The following is a 21,992-nucleotide window of genomic DNA, read 5'->3' as shown; positions in this document are numbered from 1 at the left end:
CCCCCAAGGGTAGAGAGGCTTGGGGTTGACTTATAAGACTTCCTTCCTTTAGAATCAATATCGTGAAAATGATCATACTACCCAAGGTAATTTATAGATTCAATGCCATCCCCATCAAGCTACCAATGACTTTCTTCACAGATTTGGAAAAAACTACTAAAAATCCATATGGAACCAAAAAAGAGCCCGCATTGCCATGTCAATCCTAAGCAAAAAGAACAAAGCTGGAGGCATCACACTACCTGACTTCAAACTATACTACAAAGCTACAGTAACCAAAACAGCATGGTACTGGTACCAAAACAGAGATATAGACCAATGGAACAGAACAGAGCCCTCAGAAATAATACCACACATCTACAACTATCAGAGCCCTCAGAAATAATACCACACATCTACAACTGTCTGATCTTTGACAAACCTGACAAAAACAAGAAATGGAGAAAGGATTCCCTATTTAACAAATGGTGCTGGGAAAACTGGCTAGCCATATGTAGAAAGCTGAAACTGGATCCCTTCCTTACACCTTATACAAAAATTAATTCAAGATGGATTAAAGACTTAAATGTTAGACCTAAAACCATAAAAACCCTAGAAGAAAACCTAGGCAATACCATTCAAGACATAGGCATGGGCAAAGACTTCATGTCTAAAACACCAAAAGCAATGGCAACAAAAGCCAAAATTGACAAATGGGATCTAATTAAACTAAAGAGCTTCTACACAGCAAAAGAAACTACCATCAGAGTGAACAGGCAACCTACAGAATGGGAGAAAATTTTTGCAATCTACTCATCTGACAAAGACCGCTAATATCCAGAATGTACAAAGAACACAAACACATTTATAAGAAAAAAACAAACAACCGCATCAACAAGTGGGCAAAAGATATGAACAGACACTTCTCAAAAGAAGACATTTATGCAGCCAACAGACACATGAAAAAATGCTCATCATCACTGGCCATCAGAGAAATGCAAATCAAAACCACAATGAGATATCATCTCACACCAGTTAGAATGACGATCATTAAAAAGTCAGGAAACAACAGGTGCTGGAGAGGATGTGGAGAAATAGGAACACTTTTACACTGTTGGTGGGACTGTAAACTAGTTTAACCATTGTGGAAGACACTGTGGCGATTCCTCAGGGATCTAGAACTAGAAATACTATTTGACCCAGTCATCCCATTACTGGGTATATACCCAAAGGATTATAAATCATGCTGCTGTAGAGACACATGCACACATAGGTTTACTGTGGCACTATTCACAATAGCAAAGACTTGGAACCAGCCCAGTTGTCCATCAATGATAGACTAGATTAGGTAAATGTGGCACATATACACCATGTAATACTAAGCAGCCATAAAAAAGGATGAGTTCATGTCCTTTGTAGGGACATGGATGGAGCTGGAAACCGTCATTCTCAGCAAACTAACACAGGAACAGAAAACCAAACACCACATGTTCTCACTCATAGGTGGGAATTGAACATGAGAACACTTGGACACAGGAAGGGGAACATCACACACTGGTGCCTATTGTGGGGTGGGGGGAGGGAGGGATAGCATTAGGAGAAATACCTAATGTAAATGACGAGTTAATGGGTGCAGCACACCAACATGGCACATGTATACATATGTAACAAACCTGCGCGTTGTGCACATGTACCCTAGAACTTAAAGTATAATAAAAAATAAATTAAAAAATTTTAAAAAAAGACTTCCTTCCTTTGATTCAGTATGAACCGCAAACCAAGTCCTAGGTAAAGACTTAAGTCATAGCATATATAAGGCTGGCCATTTCCTGGGTCACAAATTGCATAGGTGATCAGATCGTAAGTACAAGTTCCTAGGTGAGTCCCTGCACACTCCTCATAAGTATAGTATAATAGAGTCCTAGTTATACTGTTTCCTGACCATGTAGTATGTGTACAATGGGGACACCCTTTTAAGGGTACTTTTAGCATGGTTAAGGGGGGTCATAACAGCAAAACAATGTACAGCATATTCATATCCAGCAAGGACAGAAGAGGTCCTTGCCTGGGGGAGGAGGTTGAGCACAGCGACAGAACAATAGTAAAATAGTATTAAAAGGCAAACTACTAGTCCTAAGATTTCTAACCACATTTACTTGCTTGATGACTCCTCACGCTTCGGCCGTGCATAGTCAGCTTCGGGTGTGTGACTAGAGCAGGGCTTGTCTCCTTAAGCTTCAGTTGTGCGTACACTGGTCAGCCTCCAGAGTGACCAGAGCAGGGCAGTTGTCCTCAGCAGCAGCTTGGTCTCTTCTCAGGATCAGCCGGGTTGGATGATCTGGGTCCTGCTGGCTGGTCCACTTGTCTTGAGCTGCCGGTTTCAGCCTACTGTGGTGGATCCACGACATAACACCTGCAACTTTAACAGCAACGGGAGTGGACAAGATTACAGTATAGGGCCCATCCCATATGGGTCCTAGAGAAGTTGGATTCCACTTTTTAACCCACACAGAGACTCCAGGTTTAAAGGGGTTAGTGGGTCTGTCAGGCTTATAGGCATCCTTTCTTGTACCCAGCTATGGACGTCTTGTGTGGCTATTCCTAATGCCTGCATTTGCTTTCTTAAGGTTAATTCCCATAGTCCCCAGAGATCACGCTTTATTTCACTTATTACTGGGGGAGGCTGAGCAAACAAAATCTCATAGGGTGAATACCCAGTTTGTTTGGAGGGGGTGCACCTGACTTGGAGGAGGACCATAGGCAAGACCTGATCCCATCTCAGATGAGTTTCTTGGCACTATTTCTTCAGTAGCTGCTTGAGTGTCTGGTTCATGCATTCTAGTTTTCCTGAACTTTGGGGCCGATAGGCTATATGTAACTTCCATTTTATTTTTAACAGTCTTGGTAAATCTTGCACTATTTCAACTACAAATGCTGGCCCATTGTCTGATCCTAAAGTTAGAGGCAGTCCAAACCTGGGTATAATATCTTTTAACAGTACTTTAAGGCCGGGCGCGGTGGCTCACGCCTGTAATCCCAGCACTTTGGGAGGCCAAGGAGGGTGGATCACCTGAGGTTGGGAGTTCAAGACCAGCCTGATCAACATGGAGAAACCCCGTCTCTACTAAAAATACAAAATTAGCCAGGCATGGTGGCGCATGCCTGTAATCCCAGCTGCTCAGGAGGCTGAGGCAGGAGAATCGCTTGAACCTGGGAAGTGGAGGCTGCGGTAAGCCAAGATCATGCCATTGCATTCCAGCCTGGGCAAAAAGAGCGAAACTCCGTCTCAAAAACAAAACAAAACAAAACAAAAACAGTACGTTAGTCACTTATTGTGCTTTTTCTGTCCTGGTGAGGCAAGCCTCAGCCCATTCTGAAAAGGTGCAAATAAGCACTAGATATACTGGTATCCTCCAGCACAGGGCAGTTCAGTGAAGTCTATATGCAAGTTTTCACAAGGCATGGCTTCTACTTCTTGAATTCCTGGGGGCCGTGTGGGCCCTTGTCACAGGTTGTTCTGAGCACAGGTTAAACATTGCCCACAGATGGCTCGAGCCATGGCAGAGAGCCGTGGCACGTAGATATGATATTTTAATTATGTTTCTAGTGCTGTTTTCCCCATTTGAGTTCCCTGATGAATTTGTTGTACAAATTTAGGAGCTAACATCTCTGGAATGGCTAATCTCCCATTGAAGAACTTCCACCACCCTCCTTTAATATCTTTTCCATCTTCTTGGGCAAACCAGGCTCTTTCCTTTGGAGTATAACTTGGGTCCTCTCGGAGAGGAGGTCCTGGGAAGAGAGGCACAGATAAGGCTTTCTCTTTAAAATGCAGCGTAATCATTGCTGCTTTGCCTCTCCGTCTGCCTTTGTGTTTCCTTTGGCTTTGGTGTTCCTGCCTTTTGGTGCCCTCTACAGTGCATTACAGCTACTTTTTCTGGAGCCCATACAGTCTCTAAGAGCTGTAGAATCTCTTGTTTATACTTTATTTCTTTGCCTCCAGCTGTTAAAAGTCCTCTCTCTTTATATACAGCTCCATGTACATGTAATGTAGTAAAAGCATACTTAGAATCAGTGTAGATATTGACCTTTTTGTCTTTTGCTAGGAACAGTGCTCTTGTCAGGGCTATTAATTAATTCTGCCTTTTGAGCTGATGTTCCAGTAGGCAGAGACTGAACTTCTGTTATTGGGTCCAATGTTACCACTGCACACCCAGCATGTCAGATCCCTTCTAGCACAAAACTGCTTTCATCTGTAAAGTACTCAACATCTGGTTCTCTGAGGGGTTGGTCTGTAAGATCTTTCTGGCTGGAGAATACCTCATCTACTATTTCAACATAGTCATAAAGGGGAGCTCCCGGTTTGACTGGGAGCAAAGTAGCCAAGTTTAGGGTGTTTACCATTTTCAAAATAACGTAAGCGTTTTCCCATAGAATCCCTTGGTACTGGGTCACTCTCGGGTTTGATAACCACTGATGTCCTCTTTGATCCATGAAAGTTATGACTGAGTGTGGCACCCGGACGGTTAGCTGCTGTCCTAGAGTTAGTTTGCTGGCTTCTTATGTTAACAAGATGGTGGCAGTTAATGCTTTAAAGCAAGGAGGCCATCCTAGCTCCATAGAGTCCAATCGTTTGGATAAATATGCCACTGGGCGGTGCCATGACCCTGTAACTTGAGTCAGAACTCCCATAGCCATTCCCTTTCGTTCATGAACATACAGAAAGAAAGGCTTAGTTATATCTGGTAGTCCTAAGGCTGGGGCCTGCGTTAAAGCATCTTTGATCTGTTTGAATGCTGTTTCCTGATTAGTCTCCCAATGGAGGGTCTCTTTTTCTCCTCACTTTGTGGCTTCATGTAACAGCTTAGCCATCAGTGAGAAATTGGGAATCCAGATGAGGCAGAATCCTGCAGTCCCTAAAATTTCGATTATTTGATGTTTGGTGGTTGGGGTTGGAAGCACAGAAATGGCTTGTTTCCGCTCATAGCCAAGCCGGTGTTCCCCGTGGCTCACTGCGAAACCTAGCTATTTCACCTCTTCATGGCAAAATTTGGGCTTTCTTTTTAGATACTTCGTAATCTGCTTTCCATAGGAGATGGAGGAGGTCCCGGATTCCCTGATAACATTCCTCTTGGACTGGGGCTGCCAAAAGGTCATCCACATACTGTAACAAGGCGCAGTTATCATTTGGTGGGGTATAGGCCTTGAGGTCTGAAGCCAATGCTTCCCCAAAGACTGTGGGAGAATTTTTAAACCCTTGTGGGAGCCTAGTCCAGGTGAGCTGTAGAGCTTCTTTGTCCCATTGAAAATGCAAAGATAGGCTGACTAACGGGTGCCAAGCAGATACAAAAGAAAGTGTCCTTTCAGTCTAAGACTGTAAACCAGGTAGCACTTGCCGGAATGAGTGCCATTAAAGTATACGGGTTGGGTACCACTGGATGGATGGTTACCATGGCCTGCTCCCTTTACGGTGCAGCGCACTCTTACACACTCACTCTTCCTCTCGTTTTGGCTGACTATACCGTCTCCTATTATGTGAGTTTTCAGATGCTGCTTGGCTGAGAGTTCCTTATTCCTTCTACAAGTGCTACAGTCATAGAGCAGTTCCTGTTAGCCATACGCAGATTGCCACTCGTCTTCGCTGGCCCCACACTTCGCTCAGAGCACACAGTCCATGCTAAGAGATCTGTGACTCCCCACTTCATGAGTGATGAGCTTAATTAGGCCCCTTCATTTACACACTTTGACACACTTCCCCACTCCTGGTTCCCGTGTTTCCAACTGGGGTGGCGAGTCACTCTCCCCACCTCCAGTTTCCTTTTCCTAACTGACTAAGTGAGCCACTCCCGCATCCTGTGTCAGTTGGGCTGTGAGTTCCATCCAAATTGGCGAGCCACTCTTGCCGCCCGCAGCCCCTCTGGGTCGGATTAATAGTCACACCGTAGGAGGTGATCAGGCTCCCTTTCTGTCCTTATGGGACGGGTCTTGACTTGGGTCCCAAAACCTTACCATGGTTCCTGAATCACGCTGTTTCTGGAACTGTCCTGTAGCCCCTCAGTTTCCATTGTGCTGCTGGGTAGAGGCGCCAGGTCATGAGAGAGCTGATTTCCCCTCCTGGCTGAAGTTCTCCCAGCATCGCCTGGGGCCATGATCGCCTACTGGACCAACTTTGCCAAAACAGGGTAAGGCGTGGGTTGAGAGCAGGGCAAAGGGCCGCAGCCGAGAAGGGCCTCCCACCACGAGGCCCTGTTCCCTCACGTGTCAGCAGAGGGACTTTGGGCAAGTCACTTAACCTCCCCCTGCATCGGAATCCATGTGTGTTTATGAGGATAAGCGCTACTGGCAGAGCCCCAAGCCCGCGCACGTGCACAGCCTGTGTCCCGTATGCAGTGAGAGGCCACGGTGCCCAGGACCAGCTCAGAGGATGGGGATGGCTCAGGTGTGCGGTTGCAGAGCAGGGCTTCAGCCCCCTGGGATTCCCCAGCCCCTGCACAGCCTCTTCTCACTCTGCAGGGACCCCAACATGGGCCACTCGGCTGTGCCCACACACTGGGAACCCTACACCTCGGAAAACGGCAGCTACCTGGAGATCACCAAGAAGATGGATGGCAGCTCCCTGAAGCGGGGCCTGAGAACCAACTTCCTGCGCTACTGGACCCTCACCTATGTGGCGCTGCCCACGGTGACCGACCAGGAGGCCACCCCTGTGCCCGCCACAGGTGACTCTGAGTCTGACCCCGTGCCTGCAATGGGTGACTCTCAGGATGCCCCTGTGCCCCTCACGAGTGACTCTGAGGCCGCCCCGTGCCCCCCACAGGTGACTCCAAGGGAGCTCAGATGCCTGCAGTCATTGGCTTCTAGCATCCCACGAGCCTTGGTCTCAAGAGGCCGCAAGGGTGGGACCCCAGAGGCTCCCCTCCCGTCTTTAGCTCTTCCTGAATAAAACCTCATTTCCCTGTCTGGAGTCTTTCTTCACTCCCAGGGCTAAGCTGCAGGAAGGAGTGGCCGTCGGTTACCCTTACAGCACCAGGTAGGGGCCCAACCTGTGACCCCATCATCTCGCACAATCCCCAGGCTCCGGGACGTCGATGGTGGCATCCTCACTTTCGAGTGGAGGAGGCGGGCCCAGGGAAGTTGATTGGCAGGCCCAGGAGTGGGAGTCAGGCACAGGTCACTCCAGAGCCTGACCTTCCCTGAATGGAACCAGGCTGCTGGCCCCCAGGGGTTAGATTCTGTCCTAAATGGTGGGAGGGCCTGGTGGCAGCTGCAGTCAGAGAAGGAGGCTGTGGCCTCCTCTAGACTAGGGGAGCCCAGCCACACCCACATCCTCTGGGTGCAGGGAGTAAAGTCTGTGTTCTGACTGGGGTCTTGGGAACCCACCTGGGAAAAGAAGGGGATTCTGCTCCTCCAGCCGGATCCAAGTCAAAGAAAGAATCACACATCACTCCAGTAGGTTGGAAGCAGAGGATGGGGAGGGTGCTGGGCAGTAGGCGCTGGGTGGTGGGCCTCTGTTGTGGGGGGTGCCCAATGGCGCTGGCAGAGTTGACGGGGCAAGGGGCAGAGGGCAGAAGGCAGAGTCAGGAAGCACTCCTGCCTCTGCTGGCTCCAAGCCGGGGCACATCACCGAGCAGCTGACCAGCCTGACTTCACCATGGCCTTGTGGGGTGGGTACTGTGCACACCCTCATTTTAGATGTTTATAGATATTCAGAGGAAAATGAGGCCCTGAGAGGGCATCACGTGCCCAAGGTCACTCAGAGCAAGGATTTGAACCCAGAAACCTGACTCCAAAGCCAGTGATCGGAACAACGTTGGGGGGTCTTCTTCCCCAGTCCTCACCCACCTTCTAAGCGGGCGCTGCGGGGCAGGGTGGGGCTCAGATGAGAGAAGATTCTGGAATCCTGAGCAACTTTGCCTGGGAGGACTCCGCGGTAGAGGGCAGCAGCACCCAAGGACCAGCTAGCCACTCTCTCTGTCCCTCCAGCCTACAGGTGGGAGAATAAGTCTCAGGGCCGACAAGTTCCGCGGCCTTATGCAGCAGAGCTGAGCCGGGACGAACCCTGTACCCCGGAGAAGCAGGGGACACCCTGGCTGGCTGTGACCACTTTGGCCACCCTGGTCTTCCTGGGTTGGTCGAGGGGTCTCCGGTGTAAAAAGGGGACTCCCTGTCAAAGACTGAGTGAGATGGAACTCCCCGGCAATGTAGGCTTCTCCCAGCGACTGTCCCTGTTCTCTTGGGCAACAGAAGCCCGAGGATACAATGATGTGTCCCTCTTGGCCGCACTGGTACCCACAGGGATTATTGTGTTTCTACCTGTGGGGTCAGCTCTCAGGAGCCTCCAGCACTGTGGGAGAAACCCCTGGGACTCTATTGCCTCTCCCCAGCCCTCAGGACTGGCACCTGTCTCTTGTTGAGAGAAAGCACAGTCATGCCTGTCATTCAGAAAATCACATCCCTGGATGGCCAGCCACGTCAGAAGGGATGGGCTGTGGGGATCCAGGTGCGTTCCACCTCTGGGCTGCACCCACCTTGCCTCGGCTTTGGTTTGAATGCTTGTCCCCGCCAAAACTCATGCTGAAATTTAATCCCCAATGTGGCAGTATTGACAGGTGCTGCCTTTCAGAGGTGAATGGATTCATCCATTCATGGATTCGTGGTTAATGGGTCATCATGGGAGGGTAGCTGGTGGCTTTGTAAGAGGAAGAGAGACTACAGCTAGCATGTGAGCAGGCTCAGCATCCTCACCACATGATGCCCAGTACCGCCTCGGGACACCAGAGTCCTCACCAGCAAGGCCCTCACCAGATGCAGCCTCTCTGAGGCAGGAGGAGAGGGAACTAGGGAAGCCAAGGGTTAGGGCGGAAGCAACGGAACAGCAGGTGCAGTCAGTTCACATAAGCCAGAGAACAGCAGGTGCAGCCAGTTTACATAAGCCAGAGAACAGCAGGTGCTGCCAGTTCTAGGCAGGATTGGGGAGCACACAGGCCACATCCTCACTCCTGTGATAACAAGTCAGGAGCTTCCACTTCAGCCTCTGATTGACCGTGGGCCAACCCCCTTCAGCCTTTGATTGGTCCCAGGCTAATTGTTCATAGGCTGTAACCAATTGGAGGCCTCTGAAGGGCATCTGGGGTGTTCTTTATAAAAACCCTGAGAAGCGTTGCAATCACGAGGCGCTTGAGTCATTTGCTCGGGCCTGCTCCCACCCTGTGGGTCGTACATTCGCTTCGTCAATCAATCTGTGCCTTTGGTACGCCGTTCTTTTGTTTTTTGTTGTCGTCGTTTTGGTTTTTGTGTTTTTTTTAGACGGAATGTCACTCTTGTTGCCCGGGCTAGAGTGCAATGGCACAATTTGGGCTCACTCTAAACTCTGCCTCCTGGGTTCAAGTGATTCTCCTGCCTCAGCCTCCCAAGTAGCTGGGATTACAGGTGCCGGCTACCACGTCCAGCTAATTTTTTTGTGTTTTTAGTAGAGACGGGGTTTCACCATGTTGGCAAGGCTGGTCTTGAACTCCTGACCTCGTGTACCTCGGCCTCCCAAAGTGCTGGGATTACAGATGTGAGCCACTGCGACTGGCCTGTTTTGTCTGTCATTGCTTCGTTCTTTGGTTACTTTGTGAGTTTTGTTCACTTCTTTGTTCAACACACCAGTAACCTGGACAACTCATGACCAAGACCTTCCATCCTGTAACACCTCAACCTTGGACTTCTCAGCCTTCATAATTGTGAGAAATCCCTTTGCTTTATAAATTACCCGGTTGTAGGTAGTCTGTTATAAGCAACAGAAAATGGACTTTAAAAGCCTCTATGGCAGAGGTGAGCCCTGCTGTGTGTCTGGGTGATGCCTGCAGCTGTTGAGAGGGAGGGGACAACTCAGAGTCGCCTGCAATCCATCTGGCTCTTGCCATTACAGACTCCAGAGAATGAAGTTAAAAATACAAGGGCAGGCTGGAGGCTGTCTGGGGTCCTGCTGACTCCCCATCCCAGGAAGCCCGGAAGAGCACTGAGGTGAGCTTGGGCCAGTGCGTGTTGACTGTCACAGGGTAAGTGTTTGAGCGCTTCATTGTAAGGCTGTGGCCTTCTGTACTTGTGGATCCTCAGTCTCAGTGGCCTCCCTCCTCCCCCCACCCCAACTCCCGTGTCTCATGTTTAACACCCCCACCCCCCACCAGGACATAACCAAATCTCAGGCTGTGGACAAAGAATACAGTCACTCCAGGAGGCTATAAGCTCTAAAGCCTCAGGGCCCAGCTACCCTTTTAGGATGGATCAGTAACAACACGACTCAGTCTGTAAACTGGTGATCACCTGAGACTGGACCTCAGCACCACCGGACCCCGGGCTTCACCTTGGCCATCGGGGGAGATGATGGAGGTCTCTTGCTGGCAGGAATCAACACCCTTATCCTGGCAACCAGCACTCACTGGGCATTCATGAGGCTCCAGCAAGACGAGTGGCCACAGTGTGCAGGGCAGACAGGCTGGGGCTTTCCAAGGTGTTTCCGGATGACATCACTCACACAGGGGGTTGTAGGAATGCTGGCGTCCTGGTTCACAGGTAGACGCTAGAATAACACATCACTCTGGAAGGTCAGAAGCAGAGGATGCCAAGGGTGCTGGGTGGCAGGTGCTGGGTGGGGGGCCCCTAGGGGGTGCCCGGTGGCTCTGGCAGAGGGTAGAGACAGGACTACCCACATCTCTTCCGGGTCCAAGCCCAGGCACTGCACTGAGCATTTGACCAGCCTGACCTCACCATGGCCTTGTGACGTGGGCACTGTGGGCAGGAATGCTTATGGAATGAGGCCGACTGTAGCCCTAACACAGCGTCACAAGTCTTTCCCCAGACAGAAAACGCACAGGCAATGGAAATCTATGGTTAGGAGCAAGGATTCCCATCTAAGAAAAAGCGTGGACCACAGGCCTCTAGAGGGGACTGAGGGGGCAAAGTCCTGCCCGTACACTGGCTAACACTCTTCCTTCAGCTTTTCCCCCACTTTCCATATTGTACATTTTCTCTGTTTATAATTTTTTTTTTTTTTTTTTTTTTTTTTGAGACGGAGTCTCGCTCTGTCGCCCAGGCTGGAGTGCAGTGGCCGGATCTCAGCTCACTGCAAGCTCCGCCTCCCGGGTTCACGCCATTCTCCTGCCTCAGCCTCCCGAGTAGCTGGGACTACAGGCGCCCGCCATCTCGCCCGGCTAGTTTTTTTTTGTATTTTAGTAGAGACGGGGTTTCACTGTGTTAGCCAGGATGGTCTCGATCTCCTGACCTCATGATCCGCCCGTCTCGGCCTCCCAAAGTGCTGGGATTACAGGCTTGAGCCACCGCGCCCGGCCATTTTCTCTGTTTATAATTTGTCTTAGTGCTGACTAAATTACAGAGTTAGATCTTGAAATCCACAAGTTCCTAATTGGTGGTCAACAGAAACCTCAGCAAGACGCTCAGAAAATGCTCCTCTTCCCTAAAGCTGTAGAAAGGCAAACACTAACCTGGGCTAGGAAATGGTCCTTGCACATACAATTTTTTTTTAATTGTGGTGAAACATATATAACATAACTTATGCTAATTTAACTGTTTTTAAGAGTGGAATTGAGTGGCATTAGTTTGATTCACTGTTGGGCAACCATCACCACTATTTCTAAAATGTTTTTCATCACCCCAAATAGAAGCTCTGTATCCATTAGCTAACTCCTCATTTCCCCTCCCTTTAACCCCTGGTAATCTCTATCCTTTCTGTCTCCGTGAATTTGCCTATTGGAGATGTTTCTCATAAGTGGGATTGTAATGTTTTCAAAGCTTATCCATATTGTAGCATGTGTCAGCACGCCGTACCTTTTTTTTTTTTTTTTGGAAGCAGAGTTTCCCTCTTGTTGCCCACGCTGGAGTGCAGTGGCACAATCTTGGCTCACTGCAACCTCTGCCTCCTGAGTTTAAGCAATTCTCCGGCCTCAGCCTCCCAAGTAGCTGGGATTACAGGGGCTCACCACCATACCCGGCTAATTTTGTATTTTTAGTAGAGATGGGGTTTTACCATGTTGGTCAGACTGGTCTTGAACTCCTGACCTCAAGTGATCCACCCACCTTGGCCTTGCAAAGTGTTGGGATTACAGGCATGAGCCATTGCACCTGGACTTTTTATGACTGAATAATATTCCATTGTATGTTGCTGGCATGCAATGGTGCATTCTCTTAGAAAGCATTCTCTTCTCATCCCTTTTATTTCTGTAAAGTTAGTAGGAATGTTCCCACTTTAATTCCAAATTTTAGTAATTTGAGTCTTGTCTCTTTGTTGATCTAGTTAAAGTATTGTCAATTTTGTTATTTAGAAAGTACCAGTTTTTGGTTTTGCTGATTTTCTGTTTTTCTATTTTCTATTTCGTTTATCTCTACTGTAATCTTTATTTCCTTCATTCTACTAGTTTGGGTTTAGTTCGCTCTTTTTCTAATTCCTTAATGTGTGCAGGTAAGTTGTTAATTTGAGATCTTTCTGCTTTTTTAATGTAGTCATTTACAGCTATAAATTTCCCCCAAGCACTGCTTTCAATTCACCGCATGCTGTAAGTTTTGGGATGTTGTGTTTTTGTTTTCATTGTCTCAAGGTATCTTCTAATCTCCCTTGTGACTTTTTTAGACCCACTGGTTGTTTAAGAGTGTGTTAAGGCTGGGTGCAGTGGCTTACGCCTGTAATCCCAGTACTTTGGGAAGCCGAGGCAGGTGGATCATGAGGCTAGGAGTTCAAGACCAGGCTGGCCAACATGGTGAAACCCCATCTCTACTAAAAAAAAAAAAACATACAAAAATTAACCAGGTGTGGTGGTGCACGCCTGTAATCCTAGCTACTCAGGAGGCTGAGACAGGAGAATTGCTTGAACCTGGGAGGCAGAGGTTGCAGTGAGCTGAGATCACGCCACTGCACCCCAGCCTGGGCGACGGAGCAAGACTCTGTCTGGATTCGGGGAGGGGAAGAGTGTTAAGATCCTTTTGTAGTTGATGAACGTGCTGGGGTGTTCACACACATGTGTGAGGTGTGTCATCAAACCCTATTATGTTGGCACGTTAACCATCTGACGTGAAAAAGAAAAGTGTGTTAACTTCCACATATTCATGAGTGTTCCAGTTTTTCTTCTATGGATTTATAATTTTATCCTATTGTAGTTGGAATGATACTTTGCATAATTGCAATTTTTAAAAATTTATTGCTGGGCACGGTGGCTCATGCCTGTAATCCCGGCACTTTGGGAAGCCGAGGCAGGGAGATCACCTGAGGTCAGGAGTTCGAGACCAATCTGCTTAACATGGTAACACCCCATCTCTACTAAAAATACAAAAATTAGCCAGGCGTGGTGGCAGGTGCTATAATCCCACCTACTCAGGAGGCTGAGGCAGGAGAAGCACTTGCACCTGGGAGGCGGAGGTTGCAGTGAGCCGAGACTGCACCACTGCACTCCAGCCTGGGCAACAACAGCAAAACTCCGTCTTAAAAAAAAAAAAAAAAAATTAAGACTTCCTTTATGGCCTAACATATGGTCTATCCTGGAAAATGTTCCATGTACACTTGAGAAGAATGTGTAGTCTGCTGCCGCTGGTTTGAGTGTTGTGTATATGTCTGCTCAGTCTAATTGGTTTATAGTATTGCTCAAGTCCTCTTTCCTTATAGATCTTCTGTTTGGTTGTTCTTATCCATTATTGGAAATGAGGTGAAATCTCCAATTGTGTATTTCTCATTCAATTATGTCAATTTTTGCTTCATATATTTTGGGTGTTGTAAGTGTGTATATGTATATAATTGTTGTATCTTGATACGTTGAAGCTTTTGTCAGTGTATACTGGCCTTGTCTTGTTACCGTTTTGACTTAAAATCTATTTTGTCTGATAAGACTATAGCCATTGTTAAAATATACTATTTTCATGGAATAACTTTTTCCAACCTTTTACTTCCAACCTTTTTGTATCTTTGTATTCAAAATTTGTCTCAGCCGGGTGCAGTGGCTCACGCCTGTAATCCTAGCACTTTGGGAGGCCAAAGCGGGTGGGTCACTTGAGGTCAGGAGTTGGAAACCTGCCTGGCCAACATGGTAAAACCCTGTCTCTACCAAAAATACAAAAAAAAAAAAAAAAAAAAAATTAGCCAGGTGTGGTGGTAGATAACTGTAATCCCAGCTACTCAGGAGGCTGAGGCAGGAGAATTGCTTGAACCTGGGAGGCAGAGGTTGCAGTGAGCTGAGACTGCACCACTACATTCCAGCCTAGGCAACAGTCAGATTCCACCTTAAAATAAAATAAAATTTGTCTCTATAGGCTGGGCGTAGTGGCTCACGCCTGTAATCCTAGCACTTTGGGAGGCCAAAGCGGGTGGGTCACATGAGGTCAGGAGTTCAAAACCAGCCTGGCCAACATGGTAAAACCCTGTCTCTACCAAAAATACAAAAAAAAAAAAAAAAAAAAAAGCCAGGTGTGGTGGTAGATACATGTAATCCCAGCTATTCAGGAGGCTGAGGCAGGAGAATTGCTTGAACCTGGGAGTCAGAGGTTGCAGTGAGCTGAGACTGCACCACTACACTCCAGCCTAGGCAACAGAGTCAGATTCCACCTTAAAATAAAATTTGTCTCTACAGGCTGGGTGTAGTGGCTCACGCCTGTAATCCTAGCACTTTGGGGAGGCCAAGGCAGGTGGATCACCTGAGGTCAGGAGTTCAAGACCAGCCTGGCCAACATGGCAAAACCCTATCTCTGCTAAAAATACAAAAATTAGCTGGGTGTGATGGTGGGCGCCTATAACCCCAGCTACTTGGGAGACTGAGGCAGGAGAATTGCTTGAACCCAGGGGGCAGAGGTTGCAGTGAGCTAAGATCATGCCACTTCACTCCAGCCTAGGTGAAAGAGCGAAACTCCATCTCAAAAAAAAAAAAAAAAAAAAAAAAAATTGTCTATACAGCATATAGATTGATCAAGTTTTAACAAATCCATTCTGCCAATCTTTTTTTTCCTGAGACAGGTCTTGCTCTTGCTCTGCTGTCCAGGCTGGAGTGCAGTGGCAGGATCACAGCTCACTACAGGCTTGACCTCCTGGGCTTAAGTGATCTTCCCACATCAGCCTCTTGAGAGCTGGGACCACAGATGCACACCACCATGCCTGGCTAATTTTAAATTTTTTTCGAGACAGAATCTCACCATGTTGTCCATGCTGGTCTCAAACTCTGGGGCTCAAGCCATCTCCAATCTCAGCCTCCCAAAGTGCTGGGATTACAGGTGTAAGCCACTGCATCTGGCCCAATCTCTGCTTTTTAATTGGAGAATTTAACCTATTTATATTTATAGTAATTAATGAGAAAACCTTTACTTCTGCCATTGAGCTGTTTGTTTTCTGTATGTCTTATGACTTTCGTTCCTCAATTCCTCCACTACTGCTTTTTATGGATTTACTTTTGTACAACTGATTCCTTTCTTTGCTTTCCTGTATACTTTTTAGTTATTTTCTTACTGGTTACCTTTGGGATTACAAGTAACATCTTAAACATATAACAATCTAGTTTCAATAATATCAACTGAATTTAAGTAATATACACTGCTATTATACATCTTCCCTCTTTATACTGTCAGTCACAGATTATATCTTTACACATTGTTTTCATTAATGTGGATTTATAGCTTTATGAATTTTACCTTCAAATCATAAGAAAAAAGGATGAGTTACACAAACCCAAAGTGCAATAACACTGGCTTTGCTAACTACCTGTTAGTTATCTCTACCAGTGTTCTTTAGTTTTTCATATGGCTTCAAATTACTGTCTAGTGTTAATTTTAACTGGAAGGACTCCCTTTACCATTTATTGTAGGGTAGGTCTACTAATAAAACTCCCTTAACTTTTATCTGAGAATGTCTTAATTTCTCCTTCATCCTTAAAGGATGTTTTGCTTCTTCTTTCAGCACTTTATTTATTTTGAGAATATTTTTTGAGATGGAGTCTTGCTCGGTCGCCCAGGCTGGAGTGCAGTGGCGTGATCTTGGCTCACTGCAACCTCTGTTTGCTGGGTTCAAGGGATTCTCCTGGCTCAACCTCCAAATAGTCAGGCCTATAGGCATGTGCCACCATGCCTGGCTAATTTTTATATTTTTAGTAGAAACAAGGTTTCACCATGTTGGCCAGGTTGGTCTCGAACTCCTGACTTCAGATGATCTGCCAACCTTGGCCTCCCAAAGTGCTAGAATTACAGGTGTGAGCCACCACACTCACCCTTCTTTCAGCACTTTAAATATATCATCCTATTACCTTCTAGACTCCTTGGTTTCTGATGATAAGTCGGCTGTTAATCTTGAGGATCTCTTGTGTGTGATGAATCGCTTCTTACTGCTTTCAAGATTTTCTGTCTTTTGACAATTTGACTAATAAATTTGGGTATGGATCTCTTTGAGTTTATCCTGTTTGAAGTTCCATGAGCTTCTTGGATATGGAGATTTATGTCTTTCAACAAATTTGGGAAGTTCTGGACCATTATTCAAATAATCTCTGCCTTTTCTGAACTCTGATTAAATGCATGTTGGTACATTTAATGGTGTTCCACAGGAACCTCTAGTTCTGTTCATTTTTCTTCATACCTTTTTCTTTCTGTTCCCTAGACAGAGCAATTTCTATTGCCTTATTGTCCAGTACACTGATTCTTTCTTCTGCCTGCTCAAATCTGTTGCTGAACCTCTCTAGTACATTTTTCTTCTCAGTTATTATGCTTTTCAGCTGCAGAACTTCTAGTTGGTTTTTTATAATTTCTATCCCTTTATTGCAAATCACCCATTTGCTCATACATTATTTTCCATGGTTTCCTTTGGCTCATCAAGCGTATTTAGGACAGGTGATTTAATGTCTCTGCCTAGTAATTTTAATGTCTGAGCTTCCTCAAGGATAGTTTTTGTCAAATCCTCTTTTCCCCTGTGAATGAGCCACATTTTCGTTTCTTTGTAATTTTTTGAGAACTGAACATTGAGTATTATAATGCAGTGACTCTGGACATCAGATTGTCTCCCTCCACAGGAATTGCTTTTTTATTTATTGAAGGATACAGTGTTCTGTGTCCATAGTAACTTCTCCAGGCTTATAGTTGTCAGGCTTATATTTGTATTTTTGCCAGGCTTATATTTGTATTCCTTGTTGTGTACAGTCACGAAGTTTCTGTTTTGTTGTCTCTTGGTCAGCCTCTGACTTGATGGAGATTCCCTTAACTGTTAGAGTTCAGCAGCATCTCCCTTCACCAAGTGTTCCCCCGGTGACTATGTCCAATCAGGTTCGAGTCCCAAAACAGTTTATTCTGATAGTTTTCTTTTTAATCGTTTCTGTGGAGAGACTGAACAGTGGGGTCTCCTGCTCTGCCATTTTTTGCCGCAAATATTACTTTATTATTTTTTGAGATGGAGTCTCATACTCTTGCTCGGGCTGGAGTGCAGTGGCTTGATCTCAGCTCACTGCAACCTCCGCCTCCCAGGTTCAAGCGATTCTCCTGCCTCAGTCTGCTGTGTAGCTGGGATTACAGGTGCCTGCCACCAGACCTGGCTAATTTTTTAAATTTTTAGTAGAGATGGGGTTTCACTACATTGGCCAGGCTGTTCTCAAACGCCTGACCTCGTGATCCACCTGTCTTGGCCTCCCAAAGTGCTGGGATTACAGGCATGAGCCACCGTGCCTGGCCAGAAATGTTACTTTTAAAGACAGCTAAATTTCAGAAATTCTTGCTATGCCTTGTGAAAGTATCTCCAACCTCTAGCCCCAGTAGTTCTGAGGGCTGTCTCAGCACATTCCCAATTGAATGATGCCGAAATGAACATCTGCTGTATGAAAGGTAAACTTTGTGTTTCCTTCAGTGTGCTGAGAAAGGTGGCTGGGTTTTCCTGTGCATAAAATCACTGGATAATCCTGCAAGAGTCCTTATTTTAACATGGAATGTGAGAGTCTCTATCTCATTTTAATTAAGACAGGCAATGAAAGAACAAAACTGCAATGACCAGGCTATAGTAGAAACAGGATTTTAATATAATATTCAAGTCTAGCATTTGCTATTTACAACAAATAAATATTGCCCCTCCCCAATCAGTAAACATTTTTTTTTTTCCTTTTTGCTTTTTATACAAATAGTCAATCGCCCCACCCCCACCCCAAATCCTCCTTCCTCACTAACCCCCGTCTTGCATGGTCTCGTAAAGCCCAGGACGCAGTGGTGAATGGCACTTGCAGTGGCATGAGATTCAACATCGATGGGACTCAGCTGGGACTGTCCTCATTTACCGGGTGCAGAGTCTGGTCCATGAAGAGGGTTTCTCTCTCTGCTCCCGGGGGAGGGCTGGGGTAAGTGGTGGGTGAGACTCCCTCACTCTCAGTTGGCCCTGATGATGGAATCTTTGGTGCAGCCTGAGAAAGGCTAGAGTGGTGGGAGGGGCCGGGACCCCTGCGAAGGTCACAGGCTAGTGCCCGTGGGCATGAGGAGAGAACTGCAGTGGTCAGACATGGTGGGTGAGTGGGTGCTCTAGGGTGCCCATGGCACAGGTGGCAGTGACCCACACCTGGGAAAGTGTCAGGGAAGTGTACAGAGGTGGTGCCCGGGGGCAGGCAGGGCACCATGCCCGTTGGCACTGCTCCTTGGCAAAAGTCAGCTAGTCCTCTGGTTCCAGAGAGCAGAAGGCACCTAAGGCAGCAAGTGGTCCACGGGAGGCCAGGTCAGCCTGACCAATGGCAGGCGTCAATCCCAGCAGCAGGAGAGGTTCAGGATGAAACTGGAGTCTGGGGTACCCTGGGCTGGCAGGTGGGAAGAAGGTGCCCAGCTGGCCTGGGCCACTCTGGTCCATAAGTGCTCGGCTACCAGCCAGCCAGACCCTGGGGAGATGCCCTCAGAAGATGCCCTTGGCAATCTTGAGTCCTTTCTGCTTCATGCGAGGGAGGGTTGAGCTGGCTCCATGCTTGACCTTCACTCCCTTGGTGAAGGCCCGCTTCTTCAGGACAAAGTCATAGTTGGCGGTAGAGTTCATGGCATAGAAGACGTTGGCGTTTTCAGGGATCTTCAGCTCTGGTGGGGGAGGGGCAGAGGGGTGATCAGTGGTGCTCCTGGGGGCCCTGCAGGATACCCCTACCACTTGAGAGCCCCTATAGGGAGCGTCTTGATCCACAGACCTGAGATCCCCCTCCAATACAGCTCTGGGACTCCAAGGACCCCTCTCAATGACTCTGCCTAAGGATACTCTCTGCTGAGGTCCTCACAAAACCTGGTGACTCTTGTTTAAACAGGGACTGACTCCAGAACATTCCGGCTTGGCCTGAGCTGGCAGAGGGTCACCCTGTCCTGCCCATACTGCAGTGCTGGCTGCCCAGCTGGAACAGGCATTCTAGAATCCAGATCACCTTCTGGAATCCTGCTCCACTCAGGACAAGGGCTCCAAGGACTAGGAAAGGCCAGGCTTGCCCCAGGGCTCTGGCGCCCATTCCAGGGAGGCCTCTACTCCTTCTGGAACCCTGGCACCCAGCAAGCGCTTCCTCTTGGCTCCATTTCCCACCCTCTCCTCCGGCCCACAGCCTGCTGTGAACCAGAACTGGGCTCGATTCGTGCTCCTGCCGACATGGTGTGGCTTTTGGTCATCATCTTTAACCTCTCTAGGCCTCGGTCTTCCTTTTCTGTAAGATTGGGGGTCCCACCTACCTTGCCCACCTAACCAAAATGGTACAAGAAGCTGCCAGAGGATTCAGACTATAACTTCTAGGGATCATAGGAGTCATTGCTAACTGTCTGGGCTAATGGTGGGGGGTGGTGTTCAGCTCACTGGAAAGAAAACAGTTGATAATATTTGTAGTTAACTTTTATGGTGCACATAGATGCTTTATATATACATGCACATATATATATACGTGTATATACATATAGATTTTTATATATATGATCAGCCCACTGGTTACTTTCATTTCCATTTGGGGAAAAGAAGAGAAGCACAGAGGGCTTAAGGAACTTGCCCAGCGTCTCCAGGCCCAGGACACCCCACTCTGAGCCTGCGCTGGTTCTTGACACTTTCCCAGTTTCTAGAACACTGAGTTGGCCTCCTAGTAGCCTGTCCTGCTTTTAGAGTCTCACACCCATGGATTTTAACACTTGACACTTTGGTCTACAGTGGTCACCATTCTTTTTTTTTTTTTTTTTTGAGACGGAGTCTTGCTGTGTTGCCCAGGCTGGAGTGCAGTGGCCGGATCTCAGCTCACTGCAAGCTCTGCCTCCCGGGTTTTTACGCCATTCTCCTGCCTCAGCCTCCCGAGTAGCCGGGACTACAGGCGCCCGCCACCTCGCCCGGCTAGTGTTTTTTTTGTATTTTTTAGTAGAGACGGGGTTTCACCGTGTTAGCCAGGATGGTCTCGAACTCCTGACCTCGTGATCCGCCCGTCTCGGCCTCCCAAAGTGCTGGGATTACAGGCTTGAGCCACCGCGCCTGGCCACCATTCTTTCTAGAGCACATGTTTTCCTGTCTTAGCCAGAAAGGGTGCCTTCCAGTGGGCCACCTGGCAAACCTGTCCCAGTGAAAATGCCTTTTCTCTTTGCTCCTCACTGATGTGAGATTTGAACTGCCTCTTCACGCCTAGGGAAGGGCACACACTGGGGAGGTCCAGTGGTCACTGGGGGCAGCAAGCAGACAATGGGGGCAGCCAGGGCTGCCCTGTCCACAGTGTCCACCCACACTCTGCTGGTGAATTTTCTGGGGCCAAAGACTTCCGACCTGGGGCTGGGGAGTGGTGTGGACCTGCCCCCTCCGCCATCGCCCTCTGGTCCTCTGACTTACTCCGGTCATCGGAGAGAATCTGCAGCAGCTCATAGTCCTCCGGCTCATCCTCCTCCAGGTTGTGTTTGTCCATGGCCTTGCGGATTACGGCCGGAGCCTTATCTTGGCTGGTCACCTGCATCGTGGCGGGGCATGGACCATCAGGGAAAAGACCCTGGAGCAGCTCCCCCAGAGTGCAGTGGCTAAGGACCCTCTGGAGTCCCCTCAGCACCGGGCACAGGCACTCACAGCCTCTGGCCAGGTGCTTGGTCCAGAGAGGGCCTTGTCACCCTCTCCTGCTCCCCAAGTGAGGTCTCCGTGGAATGAGAATGGGTCTTTCCCAGCAGTTCCTACCCTGCTTCTCCTGTAAGAGCCTGTTCCCTCCTCCCGTGCTTTCCTGGGAAGCCCTTGCCCCTCCAGGATAACAGCATCATTGAGCCTGGGGAACAGTCCCTAGTCGAAGCCATGGAGGTAAGAAAGGAGGGGCTGGCCAGGGTGCTCAGTGCAGTCAGCACAGGCCAGGCCCCTGCTCCCTTGACCGAGGCCCAGAGCACAGGCGGAACTCGGACACAGGGCCACCGGTGACTGCTAACCATGCTAGCTCCCGGCAGCGAGAGGCTCGGGAGGGTGTGTGAATAATGGGGCACCTGGCCCAGTGTGGGGTACAGAGAGTGGGAGTTACAAATGGTTCACCTGTTGCAGGACACCTGGAGGATGAAGAAAGAGCCTCCAGACAAACCCATTCTGTGGGCACCTCCCATCAGCTGTCTGCAAGTGCTATCCAGACTCTGACCCTGCTGGCCCCCTCCAGGGCTCCCAGCCTGGTTGCCACAGCGGCCTCCTAACCAACACCCCTGCGGTTCTGACAGAGAAGCCAGTCATCTTCCTCCCTGAGAAAGTCGAGGTCCTGACAGTGCTCGCGGCCTATGTGGCCAGGCCCCAGATACTTCCCTGACCTCATCTCCCCCACAGCACTGCCCCTTCACCTCCCGGGGGCTTTGCACGGCTGCTCCTTCCCTCTCCCTCTGCACTCAGGCCAGCCTTGTCCCTGATCACTACCTTCTTCGTTTCTGTACCTGGCTGACATCTGTCCTTCCCCCCAACTAGAAGGGGATCCCAGGAGGGTAGAGATGGTGCGCTGTGTTCGGGTGCTTCTGCCACCAGTGGAGGGAGGGACCCAGGCCGCCCACCTGGCTGCCCACCCAGCTCACTGGTGGAGGGAGGGACCCAGGCCGCCCGC

At 48.4% G+C, this 21,992-nt stretch overlaps 2 protein-coding genes, 1 long non-coding RNA gene and 1 pseudogene across 32 annotated transcripts in view; 3 read left to right on the top strand and 1 right to left on the bottom strand.

Annotated features, from left to right (window-relative positions):
- The first annotated feature begins 6,060 nt into the window (after window positions 1-6,060).
- Window positions 6,061-6,939, top strand: LOC114672709 (bile salt-activated lipase-like). Its single transcript, XM_077967399.1, has 2 exons — window positions 6,061-6,161; window positions 6,493-6,939. Exons 1-2 carry the CDS (start codon window positions 6,127-6,129, stop codon window positions 6,920-6,922), a joined length of 465 nt encoding a protein of 154 aa, XP_077823525.1. The 5' UTR covers window positions 6,061-6,126; the 3' UTR covers window positions 6,923-6,939.
- Window positions 6,940-9,149: 2,210 nt separating this feature from the next.
- Window positions 9,150-21,824, top strand: LOC144334995 (uncharacterized). Its single transcript, XR_013405355.1, has 4 exons — window positions 9,150-9,229; window positions 9,631-9,795; window positions 9,893-10,022; window positions 21,455-21,824. It is a non-coding gene; the product is annotated as an uncharacterized LOC144334995 (long non-coding RNA).
- Window positions 12,952-13,046, top strand: LOC114672933 (small nucleolar RNA U13; annotated as a pseudogene).
- RALGDS (ral guanine nucleotide dissociation stimulator) overlaps window positions 17,976-21,992 on the bottom strand; it is a 51,606-nt gene continuing 47,589 nt past the window's right edge. For 28 of the 30 annotated variants that reach the window (XM_077967336.1, XM_077967334.1, XM_028834659.2 and 25 more), the window contains 2 exons: window positions 20,774-20,888; window positions 17,976-19,023 (listed from right to left, as the gene is read on the bottom strand). In XM_077967336.1, the coding sequence (XP_077823462.1) occupies window positions 18,848-19,023; window positions 20,774-20,888 (291 nt within the window). In that variant the 3' untranslated portion in view covers window positions 17,976-18,847. Of the gene's footprint in view, window positions 20,125-20,420; window positions 20,889-21,992 lie in introns of all 30 variants that reach the window. The other 2 variants (XR_013405341.1, XR_013405340.1) reach the window with 2 other exon arrangements.

The sequence above is a fragment of the Macaca mulatta genome, chromosome 15 (assembly GCF_049350105.2).
Source record: "Macaca mulatta isolate MMU2019108-1 chromosome 15, T2T-MMU8v2.0, whole genome shotgun sequence".
Taxonomy (NCBI): Eukaryota; Metazoa; Chordata; class Mammalia; order Primates; family Cercopithecidae; genus Macaca; species Macaca mulatta.
The sequence above is the reverse complement of the archived record's forward strand: the minus strand, read 5'-3'. Positions and strand labels throughout refer to the sequence as shown.

Excerpts from the sequence above, each read along its gene's own strand:
- LOC114672709 (XM_077967399.1), top strand. The coding sequence starts at position 6,127 with ATGATCGCCTACTGGACCAACTTTGCCAAAACAGG. Across the intron at positions 6,162-6,492 it reads ACCAACTTTGCCAAAACAGG|GGACCCCAACATGGGCCACT; the intron begins GTAAGGCGTGGG and ends CTCACTCTGCAG.